The sequence below is a fragment of the Pteropus vampyrus genome, unplaced genomic scaffold, assembly GCF_000151845.1.
Source record: "Pteropus vampyrus isolate Shadow unplaced genomic scaffold, Pvam_2.0 Scaffold98, whole genome shotgun sequence".
Taxonomy (NCBI): domain Eukaryota; kingdom Metazoa; phylum Chordata; class Mammalia; order Chiroptera; family Pteropodidae; genus Pteropus; species Pteropus vampyrus.
Window position 1 is genome coordinate 660514 of NW_011888879.1, and position 16036 is coordinate 676549.

Here is a 16036-nt window from a genome sequence, read left to right on the forward strand (position 1 = left end):
TAATGTTGTCTTCCTTGTCTCAGTCCTTTTTGGGTATGCTATGCTAGGATGATCTACATATATACAACTCAGGCACAATCAAACGTGTTCAAAACATAAATCCAACAGCCACATATTCCTGGCTTGGGCATTAGAATTCAGCTTCATTTATAGATTAAAATTTAAAAACTTAATGAAACCTACGTGTTTTATACATATGAAAATAAAACTGTTCCTGGAGAAATCCTTCCAGGGCCTAGCACAATGCTTTGTACATATTAAGTGCTCACTAATTTAAGTAAAATGGATAATATATATGGAATGGAATCAGAGTAGTCATTGAGAATTACATTCTTATCTTCTATATTCCTGCCAGGAAAAAATACCAAGATATGCAATAAACAGATTATTTTGTAATTTAGCGATATAAGTCACACAGCAGAATCAACCGTAATTTTATAGTCGTCCCTCATATGTCAAAAACCCAAACTGTAATATCTAATTTAAAAATCTAAAATTTAAGTTTCAAATTATTCCAACTCTGTAGTTATGTTTTAAAAACTCTGATGATTTACTTGTATGAAACACGCTGTTTACTATCAAAGAGTATGTAATTTGAGTAGTTTCCCTCTTGAATTGAGGGTTTTGTGGCAGTTGTGATCTTCTTTGGGACTAATTGCTCACTTTATAATTCAGTTGCCATGGGTTGAGATCTTTGACCAGGAAATAAAGTAAAGATAAATGGTTTAAAAAGTGATCAAATTTATCCATGACTTAACTTATCAGCACCATGCTTGGCATATAATATCTATACATATTTACATAAAACTTTTTTAAAAATCTACATTAAAAAAATCTCAAAATTCTAGCACAGAATACTCAATAAATGTTTCTGTTGTTGATTATGCAAATGATAAGCATATTAAAATATTAAAAATTTAAAAGTAAGTCACAGCTAATTTATCAGTTTAATCAATTAGAAAATCTTACATGACTTAATACTTTAAAAACAAATTCTGTTTCTATTAATACAAATCTACTCAATCCAAATGAATATATATTTATCCTTGATGTTTGTCCTTTAAGTTAATTACTTGTGTAGAATTACTTCTACTCAAGAGTTTCAGGCAATCAAGTAACCATAGTGTTCCTAGAATGTAATTTTTAGAGACTTTTATCACTCAGTCAAAATACTAGTTCAAATGACATTTACATGTTAAAAATTCAGCATACGAATGATTTTTAGTCAATTATATCAATTAAAAATTTAAAATTGAAACATTCATACTGTCCTGAGATAGTACTTTATGTTGGCGATATGCTTAGTATTAACAGAATTCTCACCTGTAATGTACATGTGTGACTGTTGGTTTCCTGTATGCAAGGATCCAGGTCTGAATATCTATGGGTTCAGCTTTGGGATATGCTATGGTTGTATCTATTATCCACTGGAGGCCTTTTGATTTGCTGTCTGAGAACAACAACAAAAAAATGACTTAAAATTGGATCAATTTTTATATTATTTACAGCAAATAACACAGTACAGATTACTTGAGGAGTATAGAGCATACTGATGATACCCCTTCTGCTTTAAGAAAACAGGATGAACTTTGGTGTTACTGTTCTACATAATGCACTCAGGATGAAATTAAGCATTTCCTATTATATTATAAAACAGATAAGTCTTAAACAAATTAACAAATAACAGTACTATTATTTATTGGACATGCATCATTCAAGTATTCAATACAATTATGCAGCATCAAGATCTAATTTATATTTTATCACTCATAAAAACTGCCCTATGAAAAGGTCAGAAGCTAAAGTATCACATCACAAAAGTGAAAAAGAGACCTCAAAAATAACAAAAACATTCACTAAATATAACACAATATAATATGAACACCCAGGTTTGTGATACCTGGGAGGCACTAATAAATACTGAAATAAGGCAATAAAATTGAACATTATATTGATGCACATGATCATCACTTGCTGCTCATTTAAAACAAACCAGAAAAAGTCCTCTTATTTTAGCAAGAGCTACATACAAATAAAGCAATAAACTTGTCTGTCCTTGGTAGGTACGACAGGTATTGTCACTGTGAGAGGGAATGGGGACGTGCTGTCAACTTTGTACTTTGTCCGCTGTTTGTATTGCCAGCATGGAGTACAGAGTTGAGCAAGAATTGAGAGGGGAATCCTCACAGGGAATGGTGATAGCTAGACTAACATGTAATGGTCTATGCTTTGTCTGACGTATTTAAGAGATTCCTAAAAAATAAAACATTTTCAAAAATAAGTCCAAAACAAATATGCATTAAGAATCGATGATATTTTACTTTCGTCTGTCAAATAATTACAAACTGGCTTCATATTCTTTAAAAATTTTAGATAACGCCCTGAAAGGAAAATAATACCTATAAAAGAAATCAGTAAAAAAATAATTTATTTTTAAATATTGTATTGCTAAAGGAATAGAGTTTATGAAATAAAACACACTTTGACAAGATAACGGTGATGTACATGCTGAAATGTATACTGACGTATGCAACTTACGTTGAGATGCATTAAAAAAAAACAAACCAGGATGGACTAATGGGCAGACAGAAGGATGGACAGAGATATGATAAAGCCAATACAGTAAAATGTTAATTATAGAATCTAGCCGGTTAGTTCATAGATATTAATTGTAAAATTCTTTCAAGTTTTATGTATGTATAAAAATTTTATAATAAAATCATGAGAAAATCATGAGAAAAAATCATGAAAAAATCATGAGAAAAAAAATCAGGGTTCAGTTTAATATCTATTACATCATTTAATAAACAAAGAAAAAAATTAATCTTTTTAAAGTTAATCAGATACAACTTAATTTTGATATGTGTATGGTTCACATAGTAAAACAGATACAAAGGCATGCTTTGAGTTTATATGGAATAAAACACTAAATAATGAATTTGAACAGTAAAGAAAATAAAATACAAAATACCAAAACAGAGAAAAAAATGGTAAATTGCAAGTAAAACTAGTTTTCAGGTATAGACTTTCTAGAATTTCTTATGATTTCTCCTAACAGCTAGAATAAAAACTTTAACTAAGGTAAGATAAATAATAAACTACTTTGCTTTGGTTATAAACAGAAATTGTCTCGTTCCCAAGGAAAAAACCATTTTCTTCACCATTGTGCAATCAGTACGACAATTGCCCCTACCTTTGAGAGATCTATGACCTCACAGGGGAACAGACTGACTGGGTAAAACGATTTAAAAACAGCAGTCTTAATTAGTGCAACAAATCCTTTTGGAAGGCCTTCCCTTCAAGCTTTGGCTTGGCTGACATTGCCACAGTGTCTCTCTTGCAGTGAAGCTATTCTGAACTTTCCTTTTCTATTAAAAGACTCTTTCAATTTGTCTTTTTAATAGATGATGAAAGATTAAGAGAGCTGACTGCCAAGCAGCTGCTTAAAAACACATGAAAGGAAAACTCAGTGTAATCTCACAGGCATTATTTCTATGTCTGGTCCTTATTGCCAGTGTAATCTCACAGGCATTATTTCTATGTCTGGTCCTTATTTAAAAATACGTATTCCTGAGAACTTATCATTTCTATTTTTATTTTATCTAAAGAATATTTAAAAAATAGCAAACTGCCACTAAGGAAACAGGCCTACTGAGTTTTTCTTCTTTTTTCCCCTAGTGAGTTTCTTTCAGCTTCTCTCACCAAGCTTTCATCCTGTCTTAGATAAACTTCTTCATAACAGTCTTTACGCTGTTGGTCCAAATGTCACCTATAACACTTCACAATTCACCAGCCTATCTCAAAGATATGTAGTTGCATCTCTGAGTGTGTTTTACTTTTTCCTGGCCATAAAGTAATATATACTCATTATTTTAAAAAATTCAGAAAAGTATTAAGAAATGAGAAAAAAAATCATCCATGATGTTACAACTCAGAGAAGCAATCACTGCTAACATTTTGATATCTTTCCTTTCTATTGCTTTATTGTTTATATATTTGAGCTCAGATTGTTTTCATCAGAGGCATATGTTCCTCTCACTCTATTAACATTACAGAGCATATGCATTTTTCCAAGACAATAGAAACTCTACATAAACATAATTTGTAATGGCTGCATTGTATTCTGTTGGATGGATATTTGATAATTGATGATTACTTATCCATTCTCCCTTTCAGCTATTTCCAATTTTTTGCTATTATAAATAATGGTGTGATAAACTTCTTTGCTAGTATTTCAGATTATTTCCTTTTGATAGTATTATTCTCAGTTGAATAACTGAGTCATTTATCAATATTTTAAGGCTCTTAATAAATATTGCCAAACTGCATTAAATTCATTCTCTGTATTACAAAAAAAAAAACTTGGTAAATTTTATAAATGACAAAATATATATTATTACTATTTCATTTGCATATCTATGATTAGTTTTACAAATTAGTCACTTCTCTCCCTATATTTTTTAATCTAGTTATTCTACTTCTAAGAATCTACACCACAGAAATATTTCCACAACTATGTAAAGATATTTATAGGACTGTTTACTGCAGTAGTGGGAATGGCCAGGAGTAAGGATAGGCAAGACAAGGGAAAGACATCTTTTACTTTATGCATTTCTGTATAATTGGAATAAATTATTGTAAGTATGGATTACTTTTATAAACGGAAACATTTAAAAATAATATTTTCATCTTCTCCCAGAGTATTATTTCTATTATAAAGATAGAAAAGAACAACATCATCTTCTGAACTCCAGAAAACCTTTTAATTCTCACAAAGGAGAAAATGCTAAAAAACCACCATACCTAATTCTTTAGCATCTCCTCCTGCTGGACTTCCATTTTCCTGTCGTGCTACAAGTGCACTCAAAATAATTTTCGTTGCCCCAATCCTTGGCAGAGTGACATGCTTAAGAAATGGCAAGTTATTTTTCTCAGCAAATGCCTGACTTGTTTCTCGCCTCTTCCTGAGAAAGCCCCCTTCTGGGAACAGAACAATCCACTTTCGATCTCTACTCCTGTAATTATTTTCTAGGTGCTTCTTGAGAAGAAGAAGTTGTTGGTCACGATGAGATTTTCCCTAGAAGGCAGACACACATATAATACATATAGGTACATTTAAAATTAAAATGCCATAAAATTAAATAGAAACAACAGCTTCTAAAGTAAAACTCAATCACAGACTGGAAGCATGATTTCCCCCACTTACTGCCCATCTTGACCAGAGTGGTAAAAAGTCATCAGCACTTATATAAATAAACCTTTCTTCCTAAAGAAAAAAAAAAAAAAATTGCTCCAATTGCCCCTGAAAGTTCATTCATTCATCAATTCAGTGACTCTATGCTGAGTGCCTACTACTTGCCAAGCACTGCCCTACACACTGGAGACAGAAGAGACCCTCATGGAGCTTACTGGAATGGGGAAAATAGTAAATAAGGAGTATAAATTCAACGGGTGATAAGTGTTAGGGAAAAACGTGTAAGAGGATAGAGAGGGTCAAGTGTCAGGGAAAGCGGCTCCAAGGAGGTGAAATTTGAGCGAAGAGCTGACAATGTGAGGGAACAAGCCATGTGAAGATGGGAGACAAAGTACTCCGGGTTGACAAGAGCAAAAAGGACAAAGGTCGTGAGCTGGGAACAAGCTTGGCATGTTCAAAGAACTGTACCAAGGCCAGCATGGCTGAAGTGTGATGAATGAGGATGACAGCACAGCAGAGGAGGTGGATAACAGATAAGAAGGGCCTTGGACATGGTAAGTGGTTTGGGGTAGAAAGTCATCCGATAGTTTTAAATAAGGAGTGTCATAATCTTGTTTACATTTAAAAAAATCTCCTGACAAAAAGGCTACAGGAGACAAGTTAGGAGAATATTGTAGTTTCCAGACAAAGGAGTTTGATGAGATTCAACTGTGGTTTACTGATGAGAAGTCAGTATATTCAGGAAAAAATCCCAAAGTCAAGGATCTGATGCACAAGGTCTTAGTTGTGAGGGAAAGAGAGGAAAGAAGATGACTTGGAGCCTGAAAAGAGGAATCTAGAAAAATTTGTAGGAAGGCCCAAAACCCACAACTAAATATTACAAAGTTTCTTCCAGTATGATCGATTTGCCAATAATTTTCCAGCCAACACAATTATAGAAGCTCCCCAGAATAATTTGTATGCTTTCAGACTTTAAATTATACCAAATGCAAAACAAGTAACACATTTTCTTAGCTAGTTTACTGAATTGAATTATGATTAAGCTTTATGTATTTAAGTTCTGAAGTTCTACATGTAAAATATTTTTAATATTCTTGGAAATATCTCGTCAAAACTGTCTAGTAGCAAAGTCCCAAGAAATTTTCTTTACCGTTCATACGTTTTTCTCTTCCCTACCTCCATTTTATAGATTTTTATTATTATCTATTGGGATAAAATGTTGCTCTTTAGAAATAAATTTGCAAATCTCTTTGATATTCTGAAATAAAGTCTAAGTATGTAAAACTTTACATTGCAATAAAAAGGAAAATGTTTTAGAAGGCATCATTTTCTAATTTTATCTCCTCAAAGTACACCAAAAATTTAGTGTATTTTAGCCTCTTCTTGATAACTGAGTATCATTTAGGGTCAACTGTTAATACTACTAGAGTATAAATTCAGTAATTTCCTTAGACTCCCATGATGCAAAGGGCTCAGCTACTTTTTCTCCTGAATTCTTCCTAGACTGCTAAACTTCTGCTGTCTCCCTCTCCAGCGATATTCTGAGATTTTTAAGCTAGCCTCTTTGTTGTTCTGATCACTTTATTTTATCTCAACCTTGTGGCCAATCCCCACTGCTATTTATTCCTGAGGTTCCAGTGCCTATTCAATGTGTCTATTCAATTTCTCTGCTCAAAAGAACCAAGGGTGTTTGCAGAAGAAACTACATAATAGCACAGCATGTGAAAAACAAAAATATGTTCTATACATAAAACTGTCTGGAGTAAAGTGTATATATTTTTGTGACACCTACAAACTTCTAGCTTATTTCTGAATTTGTGGTTCTCAGAAAAAGCTTAATTAGATTCACTAGTTATTCATTAAGTACTTGTGCAAGGTACTACACAATCCAGGTTGAAGTTGCTAAACATGTAAATGCCAGCTAAGTGTGGTATTACCATACATAAAAATACCTGCATATTAAAATTCAATTATTTGTTTTTGAGGGAATAATGTGTGTGATAATAACAGCATATCAGAGAAATACTATAATGCAGTGCTGACTTGATAAGAGGGTATGACCCTTTTTCCTACACCAAACTATTCCTAATGCTTGGGACCCATTCCCAATGCCCCTTCTATTAAACCCATACTCATTCTTTAGATTTATGCCAAATATTATCTTCTCTAAAGTTTTTTCTGGATTCACAGAAATCTGATGTCCTACTTTTCCTACTATGAATTCTCTAAATATTTCCTCTTATTTATTTATTTAATAATCTCCTGACTGGTAATCTCATTTATTTAATAATCTCTCTACTGCTAATTTAGTTATATAACAGTGACTTGTAAATAAAAATAATAGTGATAATATAGATGATAGTGGTAATCATGACAGAAATGATGACGAAGGTAGTGGGCACTAGTCTGAGTGCTTGACATGTATTACTTAATTTAATCCCCACAACAGCCCTATCAGGGGAGCACCTATTATTTTCATTTGAAAAATGAGGAAACTTTGAGAGTTTCAATAATTTGCTCAATTCACATAGCTAAGAACACTGTACTGTTTATATAGGTAGAAGAAGGTAGAGAGTAGAATATTTACATTACTAGCATTTTAATGCTTATGCATATTCAAGTTTGGATTGAAATAAATGACTTAGAGAACAAGGAGTAGAGGACAAGGTTCTGTAATGCTGCATTTTAAAATAAAGAATCAGTTTAATCAGGCTATCATTGTGAAAAAAAAAATGCTCGTTACTTACCTGTCTTATGAAGAAGTCTCCATGAATTAGAGAAACAATTCCAAAGTTTGTGTACTTAAAAATATGATCCATCAACCACATCATTTGAGCAACAACCTAAAATATTTAAAAACAAGAAATAATTAAATGTTGAATAGAAGAAACTATACTCAAACAACCTAAGTTTTGAGAGTACTTGAATGTATCATGGAGTATGCAATAAATCAAGTAAACATTCCTACTTGTAAATATAAATTAATATTGCCCTAACTTATTAAGCAAGAGGTAAATCCCAGTTTTATGTTTCTCAATTACTTATTTATAAAAGATAAATTCTTCAAGATTTAAAATTGTTTGGCAATATCAGATCATAAAAAATGTTAGGATAACTAATCTGAAAATTAAAAAAAAAGAAAAACAAAAACAAAATTACTCTAGACAGAAAAATGAACCTGACACACTAACCGAAATCTATTTACAAAAGCAAACAAACCAAACTTGCTTCGTCCACATGATTGGAAGATTTCAGATTAACTAATATTCTGGTTAATAAAGTTATCACCTATGTTAAACTGGAGTTACAGTGATAATGTTAGGCATATTTATATTGACTATTTTAATCATTCTTTGAGATTCAAAAACCAATTAAAGACACTAGGCACTCAGAATAATCACTATAAATGTAATTATCATTTCAGCAAGAATAAAAATGTTAATTGGGGATTCTCTTGCTACAAAACCAAATAAACAAGTTTTTACAAAATTTTAACATCATGAATTTAGGTAACAGGCAATAGATACTGTTATTAGTACAAATATATCTACATAGTGAAATAGTCTTTTAACAAATTCAAGACTTAATATAAGAAATAACTGAATTTATTCCACATTCCAGCAAGATTATATCTCTGCTTTTCAGATAGACAAGAAAAACAAATTCCAAAACAATCAAACATATTTTCCTGGACTCTCTCACCTCATTTCCTAACCCCTGACCTACTGAATCAAAATCTCTAGGGCCTTAAACACAACCAGGCTTATTCTCGCCTTGTTGTTTTGGCCAAGATTGTTTCAACGAGAAATAAGTCTCTTGTTTCAATACTCTTTTACTAAATTCTACTTCTCCTTCAAGGCCAAGTATATGTCCTCTTCCCTCCACAAAGTTTTCTATATTCATCAAGTACATACTGAACTCACCCACCACCGAATACTTCTCACTTTGCAATTAAGTATTGCTTGCTATACCCTCCATCCACCTACCACTGGACTGTTAGCTCCAGGTCTCCCCATCTCTATTTCATCCAGAACCATTATATAAAAGCAAAGTGTCTTATATGGTGGTGTTCTATACTTATAGTCACTGATCATGAACACAAAGCAATAAACATCTATGGATTTGTTTCTTTACTATTAGGCCAAATATCAGCTCCATTAATTTTATATACTTTCTATTTATTTATTTTTCTATGAATAGAACCTCTAAGGTGATAATTCCTTTAATGCTAAAGAGAACTTATTTTAAACCCACCCAGTTTACAGATATATTTTAGTTATCAATATAAGCAATGTAAATTAACAGTTCAAATGCAATCTTAGGAACACTGAATAAATTGAGCCTAATATCTTTCTTTTCAGTATGTTTTGTAATGAAATCCAAAATAATACTTACCTTATTTTCCTTTGGCTAAAGATTCCCCAACTCCTCGAATTCACTGACCAATGTTACTCTTCGATCTTAAACAGTATTGCTTTTTGTGTCTGTATTTCTCAAGCTGGCAATCCACTACTTCATCTCAAGAAAGCCCCCAATTTAAACCACATTAATTTTACTTTCATCCCAGTTATTTCTTTTAAAAAAAAAATAGCCTTATGGAGATACAATTCATATTATCGCAGTTATTTTTTTAAGTCTCTAAATTCCTCTCCTGGAGTGACTTAGAATTATGTACATTTTTCTTTTTTAAAATTTTCTAAATTTTCAGGAAAAGTATACATATTAAAGTCTACGTTCTAAACTATAGTAATATACTTGAATCGATTGTTTATTAACCTTTCCTTTCTACTGTCTACTTCTGCCTTCAGAATGGCTTACCAGTCCTTTGTTCTGGAGGCACATCATCAGCGTACACACATCTCCCGTTGCTTGATGATTCACCAACATTACAGCTTCATCCTTTGAGACCGCTTCAATATCGTCTCCCCATTCCATCACTGTAAGAATAAACAAGCTGTCATTTTAAAGATCTTTACAGAAAAACTGGTATACGTTAATGATACATCACCTAGCTAAAACTTCTGAAAGTTTAGAACTCTATTTCCTATAAAAATCAGGACACTGATATAACATTAGGTAGAACCCAAAAATTCCCATTAGAATATAAAACGGTTATACCTTTGATCTAGAAGTTTACTTCTTCAAATTTATGCTACAGAAATATTTGTCCAAATAGGCAAAGATAAATGCATAAAGGATGTTTAATGCAACTTAAGTGTTCACCAACAGGGGAATGGATATGAAAATCATGATATAATGAAGAGATAACCTTCAAAGAATGGAAGATATCCGCATGCTAACCCCAAAAGGAATTGTTATCAAGTAAACAGAGCAAATGTATAGTATGATTCCATCTTTTTAAAGAAGAAATCAAATTTCATGTTATGTAACATGTTGAAAAAAGTCTGGGGTAATTAATTCCAAACTTTTAATACTGCTCACCATTGGGAAGTGATTCCCAGAGCCCTTCAGATTCTATTTTACAATAAAATAAGTGAATATTACAAAAATGTATGAAGTATTTTCATTTTAAAATAAGAAAAATAAAGATGTTACATTTATTTAAAATCTCCAGATGAAAAGTCATTGCACCAAAACCGTACACTCTATAGAAAATAGTGGTTACTCCATATGGTTATACTTCATTTCATAGTAAATTTATCTCACAGAAAAAAAAAAAATTGAGCCTCAGTTTTAAACATCAGGATTCTACAAAGAATTTTCTAAGGCTCTTCAAATGTCTGGCATGAATCACCAGAGGTCGAATAGCCATTAATATTCACTCATCTCACTCACTGCCAGAAGGAAAGAAGTCGAACTGCCTGTGTATCATGGTTCTGGATGAAATAGAGATGGGGAGACCTGGAGCCCACCTGCTTCACCTCCCCCAGCCTCCCTTCTTCCCCAATCACCTTTCACTGTCACCCCAATACACTGGAGTGCCTTATTATGCAGTGGAGAATCCCTAAGGAACAGAGGTAGAATAGAAGTAGAACACTGAGAGAGCCACCGGTGGCACCAACTCTCCTGTCACAGCGCCCTTCCCAAGTTCCCACTTAGTTCAGCTGACAAGTTAACTTTACTACTGCGATATCATACATTGCTAGAAGAGTATAAATTGGTACAAAAGTTTTAGAAGTCAATTTGGCAATAATATATATCAAAATTAAGAACTGTGAAAATCTTTTTACCCAGCAATTCCACTTCTAGGAATTCATCTTACAGATATACTTACTCATGTGCAAAATGACACATATGCAAGGCTATTTATTGCAGCATTGTTGATAAGAGCAAAGATAAAAACAACTAAAAAAGGGAGACTAGCTCAAATTCATAGAAACAGAATGGTGGTTGCCAGGAGGGGGAAATGGAAGTTGTTCAGTTTATAGAGTCATGGTTTTGCAAGATGAAAAAGTTCTAGGGATTGTGAATACTGTGAATATACTTAACAGTACTGACCTATACACATAAAAATGTGTATAACTGTATGATGCTAAATTTAATGTAATGTGTATTTTATCAAAATTAAAAGTAGAGAGACTAGTTAAATTATACATATGTAATGGAATGTTATATAATCAGCATTTGTATACAAATATAGAATGATATACTGTAAATAATAAAGTGTGGAACCGTATGTGAAGAATGCCACCAGGTGGATTTTTAAAAATGATGAGGAAAATATATTTACTAAATTAAAACTCCCCATATCATGCTTCTATTGACCATACACACACACACACACACACACACACACACACTCGTTCTTTCATTAATTCATTCTTCACTAAATAAACCAAAGCATCAGGCTCTGTAAGGTGTTGTGCACATAAAATAAATAATAACAAAAGTATTATTCTAATAGCAGTTAAAGTGTCCAAGAAAAGCTTATCTAGGTTCTATAAATATTGAGCTATTAAGAGGTCATGTGGAAAGTCTCCTGGTTCTACATCTATATAAATAGATGTTTCGTAACCAACTATTCCTTTAATGCAATCTCTGCTACATGAATGGGAAGTAGTAAATACCTAGGCTTATACAGTGGGAAGTGTCCATGTGAACATAGCTGCAGATAAAAATAAGTTTTTTAAATAGACTGTATCTACCTGTTTATTTTAGTAAGCATATTGGTTTAAATCTCAAAATATAAACTGCATTTAGAGCACCCAGTACTGGATTGAATAGTGTCCCCCCCTGAAATTTACATTCATTCAAAAATCTGTGAATGTGACCTTATTTGGAAAGTGTCTTTGCAAATGTAATCAAGTTAAGGTGAGGTCAAACTAGATGAGGCTAGGGCCCTAAATCTAAATGCAATATGACTGGTGTCCTTAGAAGAAGAGGGAAATTTGGACAGAGAATGCCATATGACAATGGAGGCAGAGGCTGGAGTGGTGTGTCTACAAGCTGAGGGTTGCAGACAACCACCAGAAGCGAGCAAGAGGCAAGGAAGGGTCGAGCCTTCCCTAGAGCCTTCAGAGAAAGCACAGCCCTGCCAACAGCTCGATTTCAGACTTCTCATCTCCAGAACTACGAGATAATAAATTTCTGTTGTTTTAAGCCACCCAGTTTTGTGGTACTTTGTTATGGCAGCTCTCTGAAACTAATATGCCTCACCCACCCCCTCAACTGTGCTCATTCTTTCTCTTTTCCATTCTATTCCCTCACAAATCACAGTTTTCTTCTTATTGAATATAGGAAAAGAACAACTGTACTGTACTTTAAACATCTAGAACACTTTAATAGACATCTAACATTCTGTATTATAAGTGGTTCTCAATGTTCATTTCCATAATACTTTCAGGGTGTAATCGTTAAGAGTTAATCCAATACATATTTTCTCTCTCAGCTATAACTTAGCCAAAATATATTTTCAAACTAAATGTCAATTTAGTAAGACTTACATGGCATACTGAATCAAATAAGTAATGGTGGCTGGATCAAGTTTTTAATTAAGAAATTATCCTGATGTAGCAATAAAGTTATGTTGAATTTTGTAATAATCTCAATTTTATTCAACAATAAATTTAATTTCCAGTATCTGTGGTCTTCTTCTTTTATCGTACTTTTATCATACTATTAAATGCTTCAAATATCACTGTTAGACAGTTATATGACTAACAAAATCAAGATTAAAAAATGCTTGCAAGGAAAAAGCATTTATTTTATGTATGAAGCAGCTATGTTCCTCAGATCATAGCTATCCCAGAACTGGCAAGGATAATAATAGAGACAGTATCTTAAGCAAGGAATAGAATTATTTGCATGTTAAAGGACAGAAGCTATGATGCCTGCCAGTTCTTACACTGAACTCGATCAGAAGAACGAAAATATTTTAACAAACTGTCCTGTGAAAAGCATCCTCAAAAAAATAATTGGGTCAGGTCCACTCTTTCCAAAGGGAATAAAAGACAACTTAATAAAACTGCAGGAAAAGTAATGTAGTTGTAACTGAATTCTTTAAATTCTTGTTAAAAACCAAAGCCAAAGCTTAATATCTACTTCTCTTCCCTCTCCCTCTCCCTTTAACATGTTAGAAACGTCCCCCAAAAGTTATAGACTAGAATTGCTTAAGACAGTTTACATCTCGAAAAGAAAAAAAACAATAATTCATCACAACTTCCTTAAAAACTGTTACTAAAGCCATATATAAACCAAGAAAACAGAATTAATGTGGAGAAAAAAGGTTGCTTAATACATGATCATAATAAATTGCCTTTCAAGGTTCAAAAAAAAATTATGCCTACAAGTGATGCCACAAACTATTTTACTATCCTGTGCCTTGGTTTTCTCATTTATGAAACATTAATAATACCATTAATGCTACTCCAAACATATTGTGAAAATGAATGAGATATAATTGATAGAACCACAGAGATCCTGGGTAATTGGACTGCATGAGAGTTAAAATCACTTTCAAAATCACTATTAACTAAAAGAGTCATAACACGCCTACTGTGTCGTGTAAGGTCAGGTATTCTACTATGAATAGAATTCCAAAGATTAAAGAGCAAAACACACACACACACACACACACACACACACGAAAGAATCTCACGTAGTTTAAGAACCTCAGCTTTCAGCAGCCCACATTGGGGGAAGACTGCACTGAATTCGTCAGTTAGAGGTGAGCAGAGCAAATGGGCAAGATAAAAAGAATAAGAACATTAATTAAGGGTGGCCATGAGAAAGTAGCTTAAGGTACTAATTAATGGAGGGGAAACTGGCAAGGAAAGGAACCAAGCAAGGTGGTAATTAACTAAAAGAAAATGAAGGGCGGACTATTTTAATATACACTGATGCTATCCCCCATCTCTACCCTTCCCCATTCTAGTCAAACTCCCAGAAGTAGCACCCAGACATTTTGAAAAATCTCCCTGGGTCCATCTGATGTATACTCGTAAATAAGAACCACTGGAATTGAAGCACCGATGAGTTTTGTTTTATTTTTTAAAGCAAATATATTGAACGCACTGGAAATTGCGGTCAGTGCTCCGTTGGCACTTAAAATTTAAGAGGTTCAGCTTGAGAAGGCAAGTCTCAAGGAGTAGCTTTTGAAAGGATTGCTTAACTGAAAGAATAATAGCATGTATTATTAAATAGATATATAATTAAATACTAATAATCTTAATAGATAACATTTATAGAATGCTTTACTGTGTGCCAGGCATTTGTAATTAGTAACAGAAAATAATTTACATTATTTTATTGTTTAATCTCCACAAAATCCCAAATGTACAGATACCATTATCCCCGATTTAGAATTGATAAAAATGAGACATAAAAGGGTAAGCAGAATTTTCAAAGTTATATACCTAGAAAGTGGGGGAACTAGGATTCAGAACCACCGGATCACGCTGTCACCGCTGGTATGCTGCAGGTTAGAGAACCCTGAAGGCAGTAACTTGGACAAGTTGCTCACACGGCCCCTGAAGTTGCCAATGACCACACCAGGAAGTGGGGCGGGTGAGCCAAGTCCCAAAGTCCTCAACAAAGGCTCGTGGGCAGCAGCGATGAGGAGGGGTACAGAAGCGCACAGCCAAAGAATCAAGTGTTTTTTGCATGGGAGTTAAGTCTAAAGAAGCAATGAGTAAGAAAAAAATCAATACCTTCTTTGGGCCCTGGGTACAGGCATCTTAAACTTAATATGCTCAATACAGAAGCAGCTCTTTACCCTCGTCTTCTCCATCTCAACAAAAGACACTGTCACTCACGCAGTCGACGCAAGACAAAACCTAAGACCTCTGATGATTGCTCCCTTCCCTTAGATCCCCACATTCAATCCATCTCTGACGCCTATGGATTCTACCCCCAAAACACATCCTGCATCTCCTACGGCTCTCCTTTTTGACTATTGCTCTGGTCCAAGGAGCCAACTACTCTTTCTTGGACTTCTGCGTGACCTCCTAACTAGTCTTCTTGCTCCCACTCCAGCCACCTGCTTAAAAGGAAGCTTCAGAATAGAGTTTCCAATTCCAGACACCAATAAAATCAAAACCACCACCAACTGGAAAGCACAAACTAAGAAACAGCAGGAAACGCAGAGGTAATACTGGTAATTAACTAACTGCTACTTAAATAAACTGCACAAACAAAATAAAAGCACATGCACAGATACAGAGAACTGAGGGGAAGGCAGTTAGAAGGTGGGTAGAAGGGGCGAAGGGGTCAACTGTATGGTAATGAATGGTTACTAGACTTTCAGGGGTGAGCACTTTGTAGTGTATACAGATACTGAATTATAACGTTGTATATCTGAAACTTATATAATTAATTAACTGATAAATTAATTAAACACAGACTGTTTTCAAAAGGGGAGCGATTGGTACCTTGGGAGAAGCA

At 33.6% G+C, this 16036-nt stretch overlaps 1 protein-coding gene across 1 annotated transcript in view; it reads right to left on the minus strand.

The window, feature by feature from the left end:
• LPGAT1 (lysophosphatidylglycerol acyltransferase 1) overlaps positions 1-16036 on the minus strand; it is a 58917-nt gene that overhangs the window by 18957 nt on the left and 23924 nt on the right. Inside the window, exons 3-6 of the mRNA XM_011364496.2 lie at positions 10013-10131; positions 7942-8037; positions 4804-5077; positions 1324-1450 (exon numbers count right to left, since the gene is read on the minus strand). Of these exons, the coding sequence (XP_011362798.1) occupies positions 1324-1450; positions 4804-5077; positions 7942-8037; positions 10013-10131 (616 nt within the window). The remainder of the gene's footprint in view (positions 1-1323; positions 1451-4803; positions 5078-7941; positions 8038-10012; positions 10132-16036) is intronic.